Source organism: Enoplosus armatus, chromosome 7 (genome assembly GCF_043641665.1).
Source record: "Enoplosus armatus isolate fEnoArm2 chromosome 7, fEnoArm2.hap1, whole genome shotgun sequence".
Taxonomy (NCBI): Eukaryota; Metazoa; Chordata; class Actinopteri; order Centrarchiformes; family Enoplosidae; genus Enoplosus; species Enoplosus armatus.
In genome coordinates, this window is record NC_092186.1 from 6,833,316 (window position 1) to 6,857,057 (window position 23,742).

The window sequence follows — 23,742 nt, forward strand, 5'->3', positions numbered from 1 at the left end:
AGTGGGTGTTTATGACTTTGTCTCTGAAAACAGCTGCCTGCTGGGGCTTAAAATGGCGCTATGAGAGCCATGAGAGTGAACCAAAACAGTAAAGTTGCGGTCAGCTAAACAATGAGCTGAAACTCACAATAAAGCTCCGTAAAGCTGAGGGGGGCTGCAGGTTCAGGTGATGATTGTCTGCAGGTTCATCATTACAAGCGACCTCTTTCACAATATCATATGATACATTGTTATTATAAAAAATAAAAAATACAGATTATGGCCGCTTTAAATGTACATATGGGTGTGTGAGCGTTGCACTAAGACTTGAAAAAATGTGAACCGGTTTTTCCCAACCTAGCAACCCAAAAGTGGTTCTTATTAATGGCTTAAAACTTATTTATATAAGTATAAGTATATTATAAACCAATAATAAAACCTTTGGTTACAACTTATAAACCCTTTACAAAGGAAAACCTTGGTGGTTCAAATATTCATAAAGAATAACAAACTCAGACTGAGCCAACTGAAAAGCAGAAACATCACAACCTTTATTGTTCATGTTGATCTTGTTCATGTTGTCTGAAAGTCTCAACCATTCAAGATAAACAACGTTCAGGTTGTCGGACTGTACAATAAATACAGGCGGTAGCTTCAACTGGACAAGGTAAGAAGATGTTGTCCGTTCCATGTAAGGGCATTTACATGATTAAACATTTTCTACATTAAACACGATTAACTGAACTAAATCATTGAGTTTACATGAGATCATTGTGTACACAGTACAATAGATAGAATACAATGTTTACATAACAGTCTACATCTGTTTTATTTAATCACTCTGCTATTCTCCAATTTAATCGCTGCTTTATTCATTTTTTTTTTCAGATTCATTCACAAGGCACTGAGATTTGGGCAACTGACAAAAAAATATTAGACATTAACCGTTATAAAATCCCTTTCACTGGATCTTGTGGTTCCTTTAAAATATCAACATAAGTTTTGGTAAACCGTGGGTGAAATGTTTGCCTAAAACAAATTGATCAGTGTCCTGAAAGTCTCTAAAAGCAAATCAGTGTAAAACATTTCTAGATAAATGAGTTGTTGCTTTTTTTGTAAACAGACCACGTAGATTTCCAAAAGAATGAACAGTCTGACATCAGAGGCCATAGCTGGAATCACTAACACCAGTTGGACCCACTGAGGCAGTAGCACCATGTACAGCATTGTGGAGTGGGACCATTTGTTCCAGTAAAGACACATTTCCTTCCCTTGGATTGACTCTTTGCTGAGGACAAAATGTTCAAGTTTTTGACAAAGTTGGTCAAACTCAACAGGGTGACAGCGGACCAGTCACCAAGAACTAATGCATCACACTCATATTGGATGTTGGATTCAAAGTTTTGGTCAAAGTCAAAGACGTTTTCCAAAATATGGCTGCTGTGCCTCATATAGTGCCTGTAATCTGATCAGTCAATCAGGTTACGCATCACATTATAGTGAGCTGAGAACTCTAAAAGCTTGAAGGAGTGGTCACATGCACACACACAGTCTCTTTGGCTCTGTACGGCAGCTGTAGATCACATGTTCCATCCTAGTCCGATGTGGGTGGCCAGCAGGTAGCACATGCCGATCATACACGTCATTATCATCATGGGGAATCCTAACCTGTAAGAAGCAGGAGACCAGATTAATGTCATGAATGAACATTTTATTCTTACGGAAAGAAAATATAATGTTGGTCACCTTAAAGTATGTACAGTACATTCACCTTATCCAGTCAAACAGAGAGCGTTTGAAGGATTACTGAGAAACTGTCAATGGAGGCACAAGTGACGATACGTTTATATGATCCTACGTTTATATCCAGAGTCATAAACAGGTCAGTGGTCCCCAGACGATGAATCCTAATGACCTCGATGGACCCCAGGCTTTTCATCAAGTGCCACTACAGGGTCAGACTTTACAGTTCAATACTTATTTAATTTATTGACAGGATACATCTAAAACTAATGTTCCAAGTCCCAACAGCCTCAGCTGGAGCTTCATGCTAAATGTTACCATGTTAACATGCTAAAACATTAGCCTGCTGATGTCAATGTAAGTGGTTACCATGGTAACATGCAAACTTTTACATAAATGGCAATTATGGTCATTTGTCATTGACCATAACCCCCCCCCCCCCCCCCCCCCCCCATATGAGTCGAACAACATAGAAATGAGCCTGACAAGCCGTAAACATTTCATTAATTCCATTTCTTTTGTTTATTGTAAAAGATTGCTGGACCCACTGTCTCATGCCATAATGAACAGTACAATTGTCAGAACAATTCAACAAACATCTCAACAGTCCAACAATGGCCGAAACAACTTGTTCATGAATAACTTTTTGGTGACATTGCAGTTTCCCTCTACAACTATTTTGTGTCCCTCCTCATAGAAAGTCCAGTTTAATGTCATTGGGGATGCCAACTAGCCTGTGAACCTGCAAGCTCAGACAGATTTCCATCTGGCCTGGCCCTGGTCAGGTCTCTGGTCACAACCGTTTATCTAATATGGGGCGAGTTTGATACAATGACTAACAGACGAGCACCGTTGAAGCATTTTGGTAAACAACCAAGATGGCTGCCACAGATGTGGAATGTTCTGAATCCACTTTCGCGTCAGTAAACGAACTGGACGGTAGTTCATGTTAGGTACAAATGGTAAGTGTTCTAAATAATGTCATGCCAAATGTCTTATGTTGAACTAGAAGCCACATGAATTGGATGTTCAAACTAGTTACCTAACCTAGCAGCCTACCGCTACCTCACACGTTTCGTTGCTGTGATTGGCTGTAGCATCCAGAGGCATTTCTCTGCACCCGTTGATAACGCCCCCTGGAAATCAAGGTTTGAGAGCTTCCAGACCAATCTGCATTCGCGAATTGGTCTGGCAATGCCAGGCTAAATACCAACAGGTCCACACAATCAGCACAAGATTAAGACTGCGGTATGTGTGAATATTCCCTGTCATTCTCTCATTTCTTTCATCGGACAGCTTGTTAAGCACACCACAGAGTAAACAAGTGGAACAGCACTCAATGCTGAATCAATTAGCTGTCTCTGTGCAGCTGACATTTACAAACTTAATGCCGCTGTCTTTTTCACAGGCAGATTTTCTGGTTTGAGGTCAAGAGACAAGAAGCAAATTACAATAAGTGGGAAATAAATCATTTTACCACGTCTGTACATGCTGCACCTTGAAGCATGACCTATTGCCTCTTTTCAAATGTCTCATGAAACTTTAGCAAAAGTTCTTTGTGTTAGACCTATTTTGAACTTTGGCAGCCACAGACGGTCAAATTCCTTGTATGTGAAAACTGTCTTGACCAATAAAACTGATACTTATTCTGATGTGTGACACTTTATTGAGCCCCATGGGGTAACTCTCCTTTCACTCAGCCCGCTGCTCAGGGAGGTCGGAGCTGCACAGCCCTGATGGAGCTGGTATAAATTCAGCGTGTTGCACAAGGACACCTCAGCCTGCAGGTGAAGGTTTGTCTTCCTGCTGACTATCTGCTGCTCCAAGACAGGCCCGCTGCGATGTTACAACAGGCTTGCATATTATTTGCCAAATGAAATCACATCATGCTTGACGAAACAATCTAAAACGCCTTCAAGTGCCTACAAACAACTGACTAGTCCAAAGTTGGACACCTGTGACAGACTTAAGTTTGTCGCCAGGCCGTCCCTGTTCTCATTGCAATGACTGAAATTTAGTTAGCTTCACGACGCAACAGCAATGCCATAAAAGTAGCAGTAACCATGTAAAACTGTATTAAGTAGTATCGTATAAGTAGTATTAATCAGACTGCTTTCCTAGTTTTTAATTAGTCATCATACGTTTAGAAATGTGTCCTTACATGGCTCCAGAACTGCAGCTTGTTTGTCATTTGGTGCTCTGAGGTGCCAGAGATCTGTTTGCCCCCGGGTCTCTGACACAGATCAGTTTTGGAGGACAAAATGAGGAAAGAAACTACATGCATATTTAGTGTGCCAGCAATGACTCTCTGTCAAAGCAGCAAAGAAGTAATTAAAACTATAGTGCCACTACTGAAAAATGAAGGGAAAATGGTTCGAATTACAGTCTATGCTCACATGCGTCATGCAAATCAATGGAGACGCTGTAGGTTAATGTAAGTAGCTAGCTAGCTAGGTAGTTTAATACAGTTTACTTTCTTATCTTCAGAGTTTCTGAATTAGACTGTGTCAGGTGTCTACAGAAGAAAGCTGGCAGTTTGGCTCTAGAATACTTTGCCCCTTGAGTTGGTGTATTGGATTTTATTTATTATCATCTACAGACTGCAGACATTACGTTAAACAAGCCAGATACTGTAAGGATTGTGAGACTGTCATTGTATAATTCGCACTCTGGAAGGGAACCCATATTGCTAAAACATAATTTAGAGCAGATGTTGCTTACTAGTGTGATGGCGCAGTGTGTGATGTGAGGCTGAGTGAATGATAGACTTAATAAACAAGTCAGGACCAAATAAACCAGAAAATAACCATAAACCTACTGTCGCCGTACCTCCCACTGATGATGGTTTACATCATTGTTTACTAACTGTGCTAATCTTGCTATTGAGATTAATGACACCATGATAACAGCCAGTTATTTCTAATGCATGGCCAATTATGATGATGATGATTCATGATAACAATAAGGTAATGGGCTGTTTGCTTGGCCACTGGCCAGCATCAAACATAAACACAACTTTATATTCCATTTGGTCTAAATGTAGTTTTACCAGCAGGCATAGTTTAATTTTTCTCAGTGACGCTGATGTGTGTTTCATTGCAATAACTACTGTAGGACACACTCAGGTCAGACAGGGCCTCGCAGACAATTATGTGAAATGGCAAGGTTAGAGAGATGCAAAAGGTTACATGTCTCTTTGCTGTGTGTATTTGTGTTTGCTGGGCAGGATTCATTCTTAGAGGATCTTAAGGCCTGAGATGAGTATCAAAATAACATAAGATAGAATTTATGCAGCAGTTGCAGTGTGAAGTAGGATAGAGTGCAAATACTAAATATCAATAAAGGTACTGGTATAAACATATCAATAATAGATGTCCAAAATCTGCAAATTTATATCCAAAATATACACAATGCCAAAAATATAAACAAGGTTAACGGTGGTTTTTCTTCCTGGCGAGTTGCATACAGATATGTATCACAAGTGGCATATAGCTATGTATAATAAAAAAGTATTAAGTATTGGTAAGTGTATATGGTTTGGTTCATTAAGCACTGATGTTCAGTATTTGATGGACAGTGAGTCATAGCTGCCCATGACTTTATTGTATTATTTTTTAACTCTCCCACATACACTTGCCTTTTATGAAATCTGTACAATATGAATGTAAAATACAGTTGAGTTGGGAATGTTAAATATGTGTAAATGTGGTTTAACCCTTTTTTATTATACCTTTTTATTTAACCCTGATTATTATAAAACTTTTGACTCTTTTTGCAACATGATAGATAAACGGTTAAATGGAAGAAATCATATCCAATATGAAATGCACTGACTGCCCATGCCGACTTATGCAAGCAATGTAGTAAAGCTTGCTGTTTGTGGCATTGGTGCTTATATGCAGCATGTTAGACGCAAATTGGTCTCTAAACAAAAGCAGCATCCCCAGAGAATGTGTGTACCAAGCTTCACATAGGTCAGAGTTACTGACGTTAAATGTGATTGAACATTTTGAACTCTGATGAAAGTTCCCCCATGTGGCCAATTAAGGATATATTACATGAGTCCCTTATTTAAGATATTTGTGACAGCTAGGCAAAGTTTAATGTGTGGTCGACTTCATATCTCACAGAAAAAGTTTCAGCACTTAATGCTGTGCCCTAGTTCCAACAAACAACAATGGGTTTGGTAAATGCTTTTCCACACACAAAAAATACAGATAATACAGAAAATGGTCTATATCAAAACACAATCATATCATTTGAAAAGCTATTCATGTGCATTTTGTTTCCTGTTCAAAGAATTTGAAAGAGTTAGCAGCTATTGGCCTATTGTATCTGCTCTCTATTGAATCTCTCTTATATAAAGGTCCTGATTCAGAAGCCAGTTCAAACTCCTATTTTAAGATGACCTTTCAGGATGTCCCATAAATGTTCTGCACTGAAGAAGTTGAGAAAAAAAACATACAAGAAGTACAGAGGACCTTCAACTCTAAATGTTGTGTGTGTGTGTGTGTGTGTGTGTGTGTGTGTGTGTGTGCACATCTGATAATTGTGTGTCAATGTATTACTCTTTATTGCAACTATTTCTTCATTCAGATGAATAAAATTATGCAGTTTCCATTTAATATGCATGTGGAAATGTCAAATTAGTACTAAGGTTTAATGAGGCAAGTCAAGCACTTAAGCTCATTAATAATGATTTCAATACAGCGTGGTGGTGCATTTATATTGAAACTTTTTGCGTAGCCAACTGAACTGAGTTACAAAGGTCAGGGTGATTATCATTTTTCTTTACACATCAAAGGTTTCATAGGAGGAGAATAATGAGAGACCTCAGAGAAAAAATGTTCAACAAAAATCATAGGGAAAGGTAAACATGTCAGCTAAGCTAAACAAAGATTTGCTATGCTCTGCCTTTTTAAATGGATCTTAAAGAACCTGACCAGTCACTTCTGTAGTTTTGTTTTTTTAGGTCTGTCCTATTCGTCACAAAACTTACTCTTAGGACAAACTGAAATGTTGACTCGTTAACATTAACAATGATCTTATGGATTGATTTGAACCTCTGTCCCAAGGTCCCTCTCCTCTTCATCCTCATCATGCTCCCCTTCGATAATCTCATTTTTTGTCATGGTCTCCAGTTCTACGCCGATGATGTCCAGCTCTACATATCCGCTAAATCCATCGCCATCGCAACTCACTCCCCCCTGACCAACTTCCCCAACTGAAACTAAATTATGGACGTTTAATGTTAAAAGAAAAAAAGCTTTTAAGATGAAAACAAACTGATGTGTTTGGCAAATGTAATGCTACCACCGATAACAACTTATAACTGCTGTCACACAGTATGCTATTGATGGCTGACCTTAGAAATAATCACAAGTCAATTTCACATACTGTATTCCAACTGTGTACGAAGATTAGCTGTTTTATTTTGTTGCACACAATGGCAATGAATGGCTGACTAGGAATAACACTGCTCTGCACTGCTGGTTTCTTTATGATAGCGTACAGCCCACAGCCACATTGGTTACAGGCTCTGATTATTAGAGCTTTTTGTTAAGTGGTGCTGCTGAACAGAAAACTTCAGACCACTACTGTAAAACACACCACACTCGCCCCCAGGCTAAAGAATCAATGCTATAAAACACTCCAGAGCTGGATAGTAATGTAGGATTCAGCAGCATAGATGGAGGGTCACAACAGCTCAGTGGTGTGTATATTGATCTCTAGTGGGAGTATACAGTTCACTCCATACTGTGTTGTTGTGTTAGCTGTGGTGTGTTTCTAACTAATGCTAACTCTGCTACAGGGCTTACAGAGCCACGCATGCACAAACTGTCACCGTTGAAACAGGCTCACGTGACACTGCCAGTGTCATATATATATAGGTATTTAAATTATACACAAAATACATATATTATGTAAAAAATTGGAAATATGGTTTTACAAGGTGAAGGCCTTTAAATAGTCCATTAACATGAGACCACTGTGACTTTTGTCTTTGCCGAATGAATGTCCACTTAAGATGGATGGAGTAAGGAATCTCTGAACTGTTATCATAATCAGACAAGCTGAGGTCACCTCTACACAAGTGAATCTCTGCTGAGCAACACCCATTTCCCCGTCACAGGCACAGCATGAGGGGACGGAGGGCAGATGAAAAAGTTGTCACAATACGGCATAGAGAGCAACATGGTTCACCTTGTCTAAAAATCCCCATCGTACCTTGTGATCTCACACACTGATTTAATTGGATATGATGGGAGCTCTTTGTAAGTCCCGATGAAATCTCAAAGTCTTTCTTTAGATAAACCAGAGGGACGTCTGAATGTGGAGGCTGTGTGTGTCATTGACACGGGACAGCGCTGCTCCCTATGACAATGCTTGACCTGTGCTATTCAATAACCTGTATGACTTTTTAAAATGCTCAAATGTGCAGGGTTAAGGCTACAGGGTGGAACTTAAAATATTCTTTGTACCTCCGAAAATATATATATATATTTTGTGCTGTTATGTAATCCCTTTTCTCTAATTATAGTGCATGTTAGGGTTAGGGTTATTACTTGCAAATGAAGGTAGCACACCTGCAGTCTCTAGTACAGGGCATCATTGTTCCCAGCACAGGTCTCCCTTGCAGATGCAGAGAGCTGTATGAATGGGAATATTAATTATGTCACATGATGCGACATGAGGAGAGGGCAGAAGGTCTGGAGAAACTCATTTGATTTGGAGACTCTGTTGGTTTACTGTGCCTGGTGGTCAATGCACAGAACAGCGGACCAGGAGTAAAAATCAAAAACTGAAAAGTGGTTCAGTGTGGTTATTACATTTTTGTAACTGTATATAAAGTAGTTTAAACCAGCTCCACCTCAACCATTAAAATTCTATTTATGCACCAATAATACTGCATATCAGTCATAGGGGCCATTTTTCTGCAAGATGAGGACGTTTACTTTTGATACTTGAAGTATATTTTGTTTTACTTTACTTAAGTACACTTAACTGTTTTTTTAAAGCCTTTTATTGAAAAAGCCAATTTTTTATGTGTTTTATTTGTTTTTATCTTATTTTTTATGTATTTGGGGTATTTTATTCTCTTTAATTCTCTGTAGAATGACAGCGCCTATTTTTCATATCCTGTCGAGCTGGTCTACCATATAGCACATATATACAGTACCAGAGTAGGTGCATGCTCCCCATGTTGGTGGTTTGAGGAGAGGAGCTTGATCAGGGCCCAGAGGCATGAAGGAAGCAACAGGGACCATACCAACTAACTGCTGAGCTATTCAGGCCACTCATTTTCCTTTGTGATGGTCTATCAAAAAGGCATCCACATCCCTGTGGGCTCATCTGGGCCCTGGATTTAACCACCTGATACAGCACTAGTCAGTCCCAGCTGCCTGCAGTCGCAGACAGACCTCTCTCCCCCATACCTGTCTCTCCGAACAGCTGTGACCCCCTGCCACAGACAGCCAATTACAGGCGTTGCTTCAGCCGAGAGCGATGCATCTCTCCCTAACTGTAAACACGGCTACAGTGTGAGAAAAACTGAGCTGACAGGCTGCAACTGTTCTTATCAATTTCAATGAAATCTCATGCAGATGGACAACCCTGAGTCTTTTCAGTGCAATAACACATTTGTCAACATACAGTACGATAACTGTTATTATTTATTTCGGAACATTGAAGCAGAGTGAGAAGGAAACAAGAAACTGACAATGACTCTGTAAACACCAGCCACGATCTCACTACCTGTCCTCTGGAAACCAAAAAAGATCCTGCAAATGTTTGGCATTTTAGCTTCATAAATGACTTCAATTGATTAAGCAATTGTCAGAAATGTTGTCAATTAATTTTCTGCTGATTGATGAAATTCGCAAATCATTTCATCACTAACTGTAAAAACGATGACCACCATTTATTTGGAAACAAAAAGGCGATATTTACTAAACCTGTTGCAAATCACCATCTGTGGCACAAACACTGAAATTTCCTCTATTTGGCGGGTTATTTTCTAAGACTACAGATGTAAATGATCCCAGCCACACTTCATCTGAATTGCATAAAGTTTTGGCAACTTAGACCAGATGCCGAGCTGTTTTGACACTTGGAGGAAATATTAAATAGGCTGTTGTCGTCTTTAAAGTTGCGTTTCCATCTCATGCTCTGTCCTTCTCTCTCCTTCACTGCTTCTCCCAGCTGCAGTCTCTCTGCCTCCGTATGTATACGATAAAACAGTGGAATTAGCACTAAGCGCAAAGTACAGCTGAGGCTCATGGGAATGTCACTAGTTTTTTAGGTGTTTATTGTCCAATAAATATTGGACAAATTAAAATATAAATTTCATGTAAATCCCAACTGCTGACATTCAAGTCACCGATTCAAATATAATCTGTTCCAGAACAAAATCCCACAAGGAACGGCCTCGTTCGATCTCCTTTCATCATTGCGTACAGTACACTTGATAGTTCAATAAATCTAATGACGTGCTATTTCCAAGCGATTGCACATTAAACCTAATCAGACTCGCATTCATCCGACTTTCAACATCACTGACCACTTCCACTTGTCCGACGAGCAAATTGCAAAGTATGTCTGGCTGTTACGTCAGCAGATTGGAAATTATTGGTGAGCAGGTGGCAACTTGTGAGGCAGCCTACTTAACATCCTGCTTGAGATATAATGACATTTTTCTGCCATTCACATTTTTTAAACCACCAGAGAGTTCTCAAATCAAGCTCTTATGAGTGTTTCACTCAGTATCAATTCAATCAGTCACAACACTATGTCACTATGACTTAGTGTATCAGACTGTTGTTTTCTGTAGACAATTGAGCAGATTTGGCTGCAGTTTGAGTTCCTCCACACTCACTGTAGTAAACATTTTTCAGTGACACAGTCTGAAATCCCTGCCCAGACCAGATGACATTAACTCATGTCTGCCAGGTTGTTTCCTGAAGCTATTTTACTGACAGAAGGGTTGCTGCTGTCTATTTCCTGAGCAAGGTCAAGCAACCCTTAAAAAAACCCTGGTCCTGCTTAGACAGATGCACTAAACATCCCAGTGCTCAGAGTTGCAGCAACATGCCCTCAAAGAGGAGAGCACATGATACACATTTCAATGAACAGGACTCTGGGGAAACTCGGCCATTTGCAATTCAGTATCTGAAATGTGAGACTTTTGGCTTATCTCTAAATGTTCTCAGGCAACTCAATACAAATTGTTGGCACCTCCCATCATAGCATATGATGGACATTAACATGTAAGCACCCCTTTAGGCAGTATAGCCTATGGTACAGGATTCACAGTGACGATGCACAAGTCTGACATTACCCCAAGCGACGAACTAAAAATAAAGCAACTTTGGGAGCAAGAGTTTAAAACATGGCGTTCATTTTTCTAACTTCTGATTTATTACGTTTAGTGCTGTGAAGGCGTGAGAGAGAGCTTACCTGAAGAACTCCACGAAGGAAAAGCCGTAACCGTGTTGTTCAGCAATTCCCGCACACACAACATTGGCTGATGCTCCTATCAATGTGCCATTTCCTAAGAGACGGGAACACAACATTAAGGACAACTGTTAATCAAAAAGTTCAAAGTCACACAAAACAAAAACACACAAATGAAAAGCGTGAGCACAGTTGCAAAGGACAAGTATTCAACATTTATGCACTGCTACGATAATAACGACATTAAGAATCATCATCTTTCAGTACTTTCAGCTTTAATCTCATATAAAGTTTTACTCTTTTTAATCTACTGAAGGCAACATTTTGACAGTCAGGGTGCGTATCCATCCAGCCGCTCGATACCGCTCACATCTCAAAAGGTGTCAGTGTGGGGATGGAGCTGGGCGGTGGCAACATCATACTGCAGATCGATAAGGACCTGTCACAGCGCAGTTGATTAAACTGAGACACTATGACAGCTCTCTAACTCTCTCTCTCTCTGTGGCCTTCACACACAAACAGAGCTACACTGTGCTGAAGGGCCGGCCGCTGGGGTGTGGTAGAGCCTGAATAAGGCAAGCTTTGAGGGGCTGTTCTCAAACAAAAAAAGCACAGCCTGACCTCCCAGGGGAGCTGCACAGCTGTACAAAGTGTGGCTGTCACCTCGAGCATTTGATGTCTCCTTCTGGCAGAGGCCATCAATAAAGATCCACACCTAGACTGTAAAGTACCCAGTGACTGTAGGGAACTCTGAAATGTTGTTGTGTGTTTTTAGCCCAAAACCAATCAGTCTCATACCCTATTTTCAGTTTTCTTTGTTTATTACATAAAGAGGATAAAAATAGAGGCTTACCCCCAAGACAGGCTCCCATCGCCAAGGCAAAGATGAGAGGTTTTAATGGCAGGTTCACATCTGCATCCTGACTTAGGTTGATGAGAACTGGAATCTGTAAGTGCACACATAGATTTGACACTGCTTTTAGTGTCCTAACCCCTCTGGCAGAAGGTCGTTTTTATATGCAATGCTTTTCCGTTAAGAAAATTAGCGTGAATGAATTTCTAAACATTATTTCAGTTGAGTTTGGTGTCTAAAACACAGTAAGCTGTCTCAGACTTTCCAATACTAGCAACCCCCAAAGACGTACACATATATGATGTGATGAGTTTTACATGCAACATACAGTAGGTGATGAGCCAGATCAGATCCCACCATGATGGCACAACAGTGTGTACTCAACTATGTCCCATCCGTTTTAGAATTTCCTGAAGATTGTTGGATTATTTACTCACATGAATGTGAGTCTACAAATGAAACATTAAAGCTTTTGTGTGCAGCATACTGAATATTTCCATTAGTTCCTGCTGGTGTAACCAGATGTTGCATGATTGATTCACTTTCAAAATCCATACTAACAGAGCATGCATACACTTAAATCAATCTAAATATCCTCCCCTGGTTAGGAAAGCATCACTGCGTATTTACTGGATCTATGAACAAAATAAATAAATACTTGCAGAAGGCCATAGAATCATTACATTAAGGATTAGGATTACATTAAATGCTATCATCAACTGCTAACTTAGTTTAGTACAAAGACTTAGCCTGGCTCTGTCCAAAGGTAACAAAATCCACTTCTGATTTTTGTATGTATTCAATACACAAGAAAGAACATGAATCACCTTTTGGACCTGAACAAGATATGTAGCTTAAACTATGTTGCATTGTTTTCTTCTGTACTGTTTTTCTTTTGTTTTCTTTTGTTTTCTTTTATTTATCCCAAACTGGTTCTGTAATTATTTACAGAAACCGAAAATAATTACCGAAATAATTTCAATTTTCAATTACAATAATTCAACTAGCCAGCCTAAAAGGATGAACAAGTTACATGTCACCTCAACAATAGTTACACCTGTAAATGGTGTTAAACATACCAGTGTCAAAACACTCCATACTGGTTATATTGATTACAATATTTATCGTGGCTAAATGCAAGCTAGCCAAGCTTTACAATTTTGGGATTAAGTAATAAACGAATAAACAAATGATTTGTGATGAGTTCTTTACTACTTCATGTACCAATATGACCTGTTTGAACTGTGTTTGTGTGAAATGAAAGCATCACGCCGAAGCCTCTTACCATGGTGGCAGTGAAGGGAATGTTGTCAATGAGAGACGAGGCCAGAGCCGAGACCCACATCACCAAGATAATGGCTATAGCCAAGCGCTGGTCTTCTGGCACCGCCTGAGAGGGGAGATAATAAGAGCGACAGATAACTGCTACTTTCATTGCTCCTCAGATGCACACGCCCCCCTGCCTCCTCAGCCCGTCACTGATTTAAATCAAACACACCAATTATGTTCATTCTTTGACACTGAACCGCTCGTCGGGGAGCGGAGGCTGAGAGGATGAAGCTGTTTGAATGTGTGACACGGCCACAGGTGGTGGGGTTGGGGGTCGCCTTTGAGTTTTATCTCGGGGCTCTGCTGTACACAGCGTGGCCAATTCTCCGCATGTGACAAGCATGATGTTGTTTGAACCCTCCTGATAGTCTTCTCTTGGGTACGCTTGGTCGGGTTAAAGGAGACAATATCTCCTCCTTTCACCTGCTGTCCCCCTTCTTGTATCAAGAGAGAAAGGCCGCGCAATTCTACCCAGCATGTTGTCCATTGTTTGGGGAGGCTGAGCAGGTCAGGAACCATGAATAGCACACCACCTGTCATGTGTGATTATTACACTTATAGAGGCCCACAGTCTAAACACAAGCTGACGTACCTATTACTGGTGCAATTCTCTGCTTAGAGACACCTCGCTTGCATGATGCACACAGGCTAGAATATGGGTGAAAATTACCTCAGACCCCCTTCAACTGCTGACAGGAATCAGATGTAAACAAAATAATTGAATTCAGAGCTGTGCCCGAACAAAATCAATATGCATGAAATGCGACACCATGTCACCTGTGCCCAATTATCACTCATGCCAGTTGCATGGAGCCCTGAGAGATGATTGTTGAGGTTGAGGATCAAAAGGAAAAACTCACTTTTATAAGCAGAGCTGTCTGTTCTCCAATATAGTCGATAAGCTGCAGCTGGGCCAAAGCCTGAAAAATGAAGAGGAGAAGATTAATATGACAAATAAAAAAGAAAACCTGAGGAGAATTAATTATAGGTGGGATTAAACCAGGAGAAGAAAAGCAATTTGGGTTTTATTTAGTGGCCATTAAGTAGACAGAGGCCATTCCTGATGGGGACTGCTGTCTGACACTACACAATGTTAGATGCATTCAACACATGGTCTATATGAAAGACTCAGAGGAGAGAAACAGCAAAGCATGGATTTGCTGACATTACTCTTTCTTTTCATCCTCTCACTCTGAGGCTCATGGGTAAAGAAATAGATGATTACTTTTCAGATTGTAAGCTCACTGACTGACTGAATTTCTGTCACTGCCCGGTCTACTGTCAAGAGATCTGAGCACTGATCCTGTTTTCCCTTTAGTATCTTATAAAGATGCTTGTCAGAGGGGGAGCCCAGCTATACATTTATCCAAGTTATGGCTCACTTTGTATTTGTTATAATTACCTTATGCGACAAATGGAGGCTCTAAGCAAAAGTTGTTGTTTGGCATCAGTTTTTGGTTTCTGCTATTTTGTGTGGGGTCCAAAATCTCTTGAAAGAATTATAAATGGGCTTTCAGTCAATGCCAAAAATATGGGCTGGATGTTAAATACCTCCATCAAAACGAAGAGGCCGGCAAAGAACAGTAACGTGGCCCACTCCACCCGATGGAGGATGATCTCGAAGTCCTGGATGTCGGCCAGGACCATGAGCCACAGTGCACCCAGGATGGCAATCCAACCTGAGAAAGAGAACCAGACATCTCCCTTTACAGCTAGAAAACACTCTTACACACATAAAAAAAATCTTTCCTGGTCTTATCCAACAGACACTGAGCTCAATGTGGCAGATTTTCACAGATTCATAACAAGAGGACATAACGCACATGACACAGGGGGATACTTAGAAGACTTTTTAAATGATTAAAAAGTGTTAATTAATCCAGCAGAATGAGGTTCCATCTGCTCTCTGTTCACTTAAATGTGCCTTTAATCACAAGTCTCAAAAAAGAACAGCAACCTTTACTAAATGTTACAGATGCCGCCGCTGCGTTTATGCATGTAGGTCTCCATTTCCACTGTTTGTCATCTTCGCTGTTCCATATGATCAACAAATATCTAAAACAAATGTACGCATGAAAAAGAAAATGCCAGAAAATCAACATGTGAGAATTCAATCTGCTGAGGAGGGTTCAACGCATGCCCTCACTCTAATGTAATAAACAGATCATACCATGAAGTTGTACTTGTTGGAAACAATGAATAAAGTCTGGTTTGATAACGCATTCATTATCACAAAAAAATGTCATTTCAACACATTCTAGTCTAGAGGACAAAAGTTGGCATCGGCCTGCTGATATTTACAATTAGAGAGTGTTTTTGAGAGGGAAGAGTGTGCATCCACTTGGAGAAAATTTGATTAAACAGGTGAGCACCAGTAATTGCCTTGGACGAGGCCTTTGGGGAAATAATTTCACAACTGATGAGAATTAGTGAAGAAAGAAGAGCAATGGAAGGACACAAAAGGGAGAGTGACAGAGGGACGATTGGAGACAAAAGAGACTGATAAGACTCGACATTTTTGCAGCATGTTTACATGTTCAGAACCTGCTCAGGTGTTCCTGGTAGTCTCGGGCCGGAGTTCAGCAAGAGCTGGGAGTTTTAGGGTAAATGTGGGCCAGAGTTTGCTGGAAATGAGTATGAACAACTGGGCAACGGGAAAGTTATAATGAATACTGAAAATCTATTTAAAAAATCTATTTTTTGGCAACTTGGGGGCAGCGCAACAAAGTGTGAACATAAAATTGATATATCACCTTTTTAAGTTGTTGTCGCAAACGTGTTAGCAAATAGTTGCCTATTGCAGCGAAGTTATAATTTATTATAATAATATATAAATATATAAATATAAATATATAATTAATTTATTTATCCACTGCTGTTTGGTGCTGGACAGGTAGCAAAACACCAACGAGGGTCGTGAGAGTGAACCTAAACAGCAAAGTCGTCAATGAAAGGCAATGTTAATGTAATACAAATACATTTTTCATTTAAACTATTCTGATGTATGTGTCACCTAGATTTTTAGCTATGTTTTTAGTGAATCGTCATTTCCATTAGATGCCAATTTTTGTCAAAAACAATGAATAATAATAACTTCCCTGTGATTACATTGAGTAATATCTAGCAAATTAAAAAAACAAGTCAGAATAAGTAACCCAATAACCTCTGCAACGCTCTATGATTCTTTCAAGCAGCAACAAATATCGACAAAAACAGATTTCCTCACTACATTGATGTTTCCCGAGGCTGCAACAAACCCAAAGAGCTCTCCAATTAAAAAGAGCTTTTAGGCAAGTCTGAGCAGTTTATGATGGACTCATCTATCGGGTGCAAGACAACAGTGTCTGAGACAGGAAATGTGCTGCGAAACGAGTCTCAACGCAGCTGTCCATAAGGTACACAGCACAAAGAAAATGAACACAAGGCCAAAGCCAAGAGATAAAGAGATTTGTGCTCTGACTCGAGTAACTTGTACACTACTGAGAATATGGTTAGATGAGAAACCGTGATGTCTCAGATACCCTAAAGATTCAAAGCAATTTAAATGTCAAAGTAACATCTGTAAAACTCTTAATTCTTTAAATGTTTAATGGTTCCTTTCTCACTTGACAATCTGCGCAGTGTTTTTAGCATCTTTTAAATGACTTTCACTGCTACACTCTCCTGATTTCTACACGGGGATCAATAAAGTTTTATCCAAACCACAGTTGTAACTCACATAAGCGCAGACGCATTAGAGGGATCAAATGACCAGGTAATAATAAGACTGAAATTAAATCTTAGCGTGTGAAGTTAATGACATTTTAATGAGGCTCAATTTTTAAAACACGTGTGAATGAATCGGCCGGGCTGTGACTGTGACCTGCGCACATTAATGAGAGCCGTGTTTGGACAGGCGCCTATCCCCTCCACAGGGACAGAAAACACGCTGCTAGGGGGGTCATTCCCATTTAATAAATGTCACAGAGAGGTAACCTGAGCAGCGGCTGTAATTAAGTGAGCATGTTTGGTGACGGAGTGGCCTCAGCAGCGAGGGGAGGGATGACAGGGTGTGTACGAAGACAGCCATCTTCGTATAGGGATAGTGTTAGCGCTAATGAGATGCTGTTAAGGTCAACTGCCGGGCACACATCAGAGACATCGCAGTCAGAAGCGTCACACAGAGACGATGTTACCCTCAACGTAAACCACATGTCCGGATTTACTAACAGACCCAAAATATGCAAGTAAGACAGATTTTTAGGCTTGCTTTTGTCCAGGCATCAACTGACAGGTATCATCCAATCATATTCATTCAGGTGTGCTTGATACAGAAACTTTATAACCTGACAGTGATACTCTCATGCTAACACCACATGCTGCTGCAGCTCCATTCACCACAACAACCTCCTTGGAACTTTTTTTAAATAGGTTTGTCATTGGATACTGATGGACCTCTGAGATTTCTCACAAATAGTTAAACCACAATAAAACCATGGTTGGGTTTATACAACCATATTTTGTACATGCATTACAATATGATATAAATAGTTTGGGCCTTTGACTCCAGAAGTTATTTTTATTAGCACTACCCAAGGTGGGTTTTTAGACCTTTTTCATTGAAGAAATGCTAAACATTAAATTAACGAGTGAGCCAGAGATTGAATCTGAACTGTAAAGGCCAGAAAGCCAAAATAATAAGCTGAAAGAGCAACATCTCTCACATTACTTGTAGTCATTTCATCCGTAGTTATTATAAAAATATTGATTAAAGCAGCTTTAAGACAAATCATTGATGTGTGAGCGTGACAGTTACCAATGTTTGTAAGGACCTGGATGTCATAGCTGTCATGAATTTACTGTATGATGGTTTTAAACAGCTTTTGGATTGTTCCTGAGACTTAAACACTCAATTTCAGGTCAAAAGTTGTGCATATTGTAGTTTTACTGGAACATTATTCATCTACACAGCTTTGAGCATTACAGCACATGAATAGATGTGCGATGGGTCTAAATGCAGCTCAGTATCCATGTAATTTGTTGACTGTATTTGCTAGTCAGCCCATTATTTGGGCTCATTTCAAATGCAAGGACAGAGGAAGCTGTGTTTCATAATTACATGACAGACCCTATAACCACCCCATGGGGCCTGAAAATACAGCAAACGTAATAATGAGATGCTGCGCTTACCGAGATCAAGATGAATGCTGGGAAGGAAAGAGTTGAGAAAGAACATGAAGATCACCACGCCAAGGACGGACACACACTTCACCAAGAGAACCTTGTCAGTTATTCTGTGCTGTGGAGGAGAAAATATATGTTCTTTTATCGCACGACTGACAGCATTTGTCTCAAGCAAAGTTTCAAAGATTAAGCCAACTTCATTATTGAGATAACATCAATGCACCGCCGTCACAGTGGGTGAGGAATCTGTCTGAGGTGAAGTATGAAAGCTTACCTTCTTTTGCAATTCTTGAATGTTTTGCTCCCAGTTCTTATCCTCTTGAGAAATTTGTCTGTCAGAAACAGCAACATTTTAATCTCATATTAATGTCATTTTTCTGAGTGTCAATAAACAGGAAAAAAAAAAACATCCCCCTCCACTCAAAAATATGTTTTTCTTGTGGATGGTTGAGCTTCACTGTGCAGAGTTTGACACTAGAAGGATATTTTCACATCCATCTGCTGAAAGTAGAAAGTTTCTCTATGTTCATTGAAAAACTAGATTTTAAGGGGCAGGTGGTATGAAATTGTGTTTGTGCTATAATTGCTATGTCTGTCTGGAAAACATTTTGGACAAGGGGACAAAAACAGAAACTATTATTGGACTTCCTTGTATTCGCCCTTCCTCGATAATAATAACTATTTATAACCAAACAAAAAAAAACTAAAATTGCTAAGTACTATGGTGTGTTTTAAACAATTCAAAAATCTAAAATAAACTCAACTAAATTTGCATTCATGGGCATACATTAGATATCTCATTTCTCATTTCAAAAGTTTCAAAGCAATATTATAATAAACACTGAGTTCTTTGTAATGTAATGTTGGACTACAGAAAATGTGTTTCTGTGAGAGGAGATAAAAAACATTCGTAACAACGACAGATATATTTTCTGTTTTCAGTGCTTTTTCTTTAACCTTTGGAAGGTTTTCATCATCTTGCGGAGCAGACTTTCCAGGTTGAGGACTTTTTGCATCAGGAGGCATTTCACAGCTGTCTCCTCTCGACTGGCAGGGTTAATGCGCTGAGCCGTCTGCCTCCAAACCAGGATCTCATGCTTGAGTTCTGGACAAAACAGGACAAACAGAGCAGGAGAGAAAGCCACCTGTTTAGTATGTGTTGATGTGGGCTCACACAGTCATTACAGTGGTGAAGCTTAGTAACAGTGTGTAGCGTGTTTATAGTGGGGGATTTGGTTGGTAATAGCTCCCGGAGTCGAGGCTGACCGAGAGGATATAAAGATGTTTTCGGTCAATATGCTGTGAGCCCCCATAGAGGGACTAATGCAGCCAGGCGATGGGCACATTGACCAGCTCAGGAACAGCCAGTGTTGAAGCAGAGATACAGCCTGAGGGAGCTGGACGCCTGTGTAGATATCAGTAGGTGCCATCCTTTTTCGGGAAGGTTGCTAGGTGACCTTAATGGGATCTAACCGGCACAGGAAAAAAACATTCCTGTAAGCGAATCTGCACAATTACCAGTCTTGGCGGGGGCTTTGAGCTGATTTAGCTGCATGCTCTCCAAGGTAGGCCAGGTTGGCGGGAGAAGCGGAAAATCCACAGGGTGGGATTTACAGATGAGCTATTAGGCCTGCATTGAAAAGTCACCGCAGTGATCATCGGTGGCTTCCTTCAATCTGCCAGGGGCACAGTGTGACTGTACAGCCCCTAACCGTCGGCCTTCCTCACTCCTCTCTGTTTTAATGATCCCCTGCTGAGGTTCTCTCAGAGGGGGGACACTGTAGTATTGTACTGTAGTACTGATAAGAGGTGACTGTGTTTCTGGAAGAACTGCAAACAATTTCCCACAAATATCCCTGTTTTATTAGTTTGCCCATTATCTACATCCCCGGGGTCTCGTATGCAAAGATCCACAGCAGCAGCAAATAGATTGTAGGGTGGAGGACACAGTTACTATCCAGACAAAACACACCCTGTGGTTTTCATTCTTATCAACTAATCTAACTCTACCTATGGACAGTGTAAAGTCTTGAGGGATGGCCAAATCATTTTCTCCTCTGTGGCTGGATAATTAAGGAGATATATGAAAGAACTGTGGTGAAACAGATTAGCTGAATATTTTATACAATAGCACAATCAGAAAAAAAAAGATCAGAACCAAGATGGGAGTCCGGTGGTGCTCTCAGCCTGCTCCCTGGAGGAGTGAAGCCGTTTTTTTTACTGCCAGCTAGTCAAAGATAACAGCTCTGATAACATCAGAGTAAAGGGGTTTTTCTGAAATGGGTGAGTCGCCAGACTCTTGAGGGAGCCGAGCGGCTCAAAGAAGCAAAAGGTGAAGGTGTTCCACTCCGGTAAATGATGTTGAATAGCCTATCAGCATGCATACTTTAATTAAACTAATTTCTAACTACATTTACTGAGACCAAAATTGGGCTTAGAAATCCTAAACGTGGCTGTAAACCTTTTTATAAACACTAACATCTTATCTATTACATCATGACCAAAGAGAGATCTCCCCTTTTATCAATAAGCATTAATAAGCACGCCATAAAACAGAAATGTTTTATCTGAGATGACAGGGTCATCCGATGAGGACAATGTCAATGCAATACTGTGGAAATCACCTGAGACAGAGGGTACTATACATCATGTGTGGGAGTTGGAGGGCTGAGGCCATAATGCAGAGTTAATTAAGTTTCTATGAGGTCATTGCATCGTCTGAGACGGTGAGTAGCTCGAGTATGGGGGTAGCATGTGCGCTGATGTTCTTGGGGGGTTAATACACTTCATGATAATAATCAAAAGCCGTCGTAATTGATTTTAGATTGTGCCACATCAAGAGCAGAAATTCACATTTCAGCCCTGTGACAACATGATCATCTATACAGAAAAAGGTGTTGTTTCTTTTAAGCCATATGAGTTTGAAAAAAACATCATAACTCACCAACTATTTCAATGGACTCTTTGTTGTAGAGTTTCTTATTCCAGTAGAGCATCCGCAAGAAAGGAAAGGAGGTGAAAAGGACGAGGCATATTCCAAGGAACATGTAACCTGTGAAACTGGCAAAATCAATCCCCTGTGAGACAAAGAACAACAATGTGTTAGACAACAAAGCCTTTTAAGATAGAGAGCGCTCCAAGATTTCATTCAGATGTAAGCATTAGTGCATAGACATCAGTTTTGGTGAGAAAAAAAGAAGAACAACTGTATGCAAGTCATGTGGTCTTCTGAGAAAGCATCACTCAGCTGAACGGTTCAATGTCTGAGACAAAGAAAAGGATGTGAGCAGGTATAACCACTAATCTGTGTTACAACACTGTAATACAGTGATTCAAATAATTACAGTTCTGTACGTTTGGCCAAGAATAGAGCTGTTAAGATATACAGCGGCATTATATTAAGTGGCATTATGAGCAATAGAAGTTTATATTTGCGTGCAGCCTGCGGCAACGACATAAAAAGGCAACGGATTTGATTATTTCACACAATAGGGCGGTGATAATTGCATCCTCAAGGTTTTTTTCCAAGTCCACCAAGCTCTAGTTTGGCATGGAGCACATCGTACTTCCTGCATGAGTAAGAAATAGCAGCCCCCGGCTGAGGTTGTCCTCAAAATTGAGAGCTAATCTTTCCCAAAGAACACCATTTTATCAGACACATCCTTGGAAATGTGTCCTTGTATGACGTCATCTACCATTTCTAAATGATAAAGCCTGTAAATACAGCCTTTGAGATGTGAGTGATTCACAGTCTTTATTCCTTATACTTGCAGAGTATGAAGAATAGAGATAAAACTGGTTAATAGTGACCTCTACAGGATTTGCAATTTCAAGTTGCAACAAAAGACAAAGGAGGAGGGGTGATACAATGAAACATGCGGCAGGATAAACCTAGATAAAGATATGCTCACATATAACCTGAAGGATCCAAAATATCAGATATCAAGTATCAAATCAAGTTTGAGTATGAAGAGTGTTGTGGCAGGTGTGCAACAGCTCTTAAACATCTCATCAATTGTGCAGCAGATTGAATGCAAAGGTTCCCTTCATGTCACGCAATCTAATTTCATCACTGTGTCACCTCATTGCCTCGCTCATACAGTCTGACTACTCCTTTATTCATGCCTCCATAGAGACGTGCTCTGTCAGTCTGCTGTGACCCTCGGGGCAGCCTCGTGGGTTGAGGATAGCTGCTCATGCAAGCCTGGTATAAAAAGAAAGTCTTCCTAGACACAAGAGACCAGAACAAAAAACCCAAAGAACTGGAATATGTGGAATATCTTCTGTCTCAGTCCAATAAATCTCTGTTACATATAGAAAGCAAACCATTAAAGAATTAAAGTTTTGTGGGTGTGTTTGCTGCTGTAATGTATCTCTGTTTGCAGCCGTAAACTATATTCCAGAGCCAGGGTCAACAACAACACTTCTGACTGGTTGGAGGAGATCCATTTGGCAAAGGAGAGTCCCCAGCGTCCCTCAATGAAATGATACCAAAAAAAGGAGATAGAGATTTTGTATGCACTATGCTGCCTTGCTCTGTAACAAATCAAATACAACAACACTCTGATGAGGGGCAGTATCGCCTAGAACACACACACTTCACTGCTGTGCCGTTCTTTCTATCTCTGGATTTCTCTCCTCGATACAAACAAGCGAGCATGCAAACAAACAGGCGGGCGAGCAAACCCCGCATGCACACACAAGCTGCCCTTATCAGAGGCCAGACATGACTGAGTGAGCGCGCCGCTGCTGCGTCCCCGCGGTCCTGTCACCAGGGAAACCGAGCCAAGACAAACCGGACAGTGGGTCGTGGGAGCCTGGTGTGGTAGGAGCTACAGTGTACCAGAGGAGACCACATACTGCCTGCACCCGCGAAGGCTAAAATGTCACGCGCAGCGAACAGATGCCACATCAAGCAGCTGGGAAAATGTCATGTCTTCTAGCACGGTGCCCCTCTGAGCACAAGAAGAGTGAAGGTTATGAGAGGAGCCTACAAGTCACTGCCCTTTTCAGATGGCGACAGGCTGCTCTGATTAACTCAGCAAAATGTTCTAACTGCTGTTTACTGACACCACTTTTGTCACAATCTGTGCAATAGAGGACAACTTGTCTCTAAATGGTTTTCCCAAAATACCATGGGGTGACAGAGAATAACACTGCAGGAGTGCACCGTGAAGTCAATTTCATTCTAGTCCCAATGTCAAACGAACAAATATGTAAAT

The 23,742-nt window shown here is 40.5% G+C and overlaps 1 protein-coding gene across 1 annotated transcript in view; it reads right to left on the reverse strand.

Annotated features, from left to right (window-relative positions):
* Window positions 1-1,559: 1,559 nt before the first annotated feature.
* The window catches only part of oca2 (oculocutaneous albinism II), a 39,404-nt gene continuing 17,221 nt past the window's right edge, over window positions 1,560-23,742 (reverse strand). The window contains exons 14-23 of the mRNA XM_070909248.1: window positions 21,465-21,597; window positions 19,478-19,625; window positions 18,795-18,852; window positions 18,527-18,635; window positions 14,909-15,036; window positions 14,218-14,277; window positions 13,314-13,418; window positions 12,029-12,122; window positions 11,179-11,272; window positions 1,560-1,647 (exon numbers count right to left, since the gene is read on the reverse strand). Coding sequence (XP_070765349.1) covers window positions 1,560-1,647; window positions 11,179-11,272; window positions 12,029-12,122; window positions 13,314-13,418; window positions 14,218-14,277; window positions 14,909-15,036; window positions 18,527-18,635; window positions 18,795-18,852; window positions 19,478-19,625; window positions 21,465-21,597 — 1,017 coding nt within the window. The remainder of the gene's footprint in view (window positions 1,648-11,178; window positions 11,273-12,028; window positions 12,123-13,313; window positions 13,419-14,217; window positions 14,278-14,908; window positions 15,037-18,526; window positions 18,636-18,794; window positions 18,853-19,477; window positions 19,626-21,464; window positions 21,598-23,742) is intronic.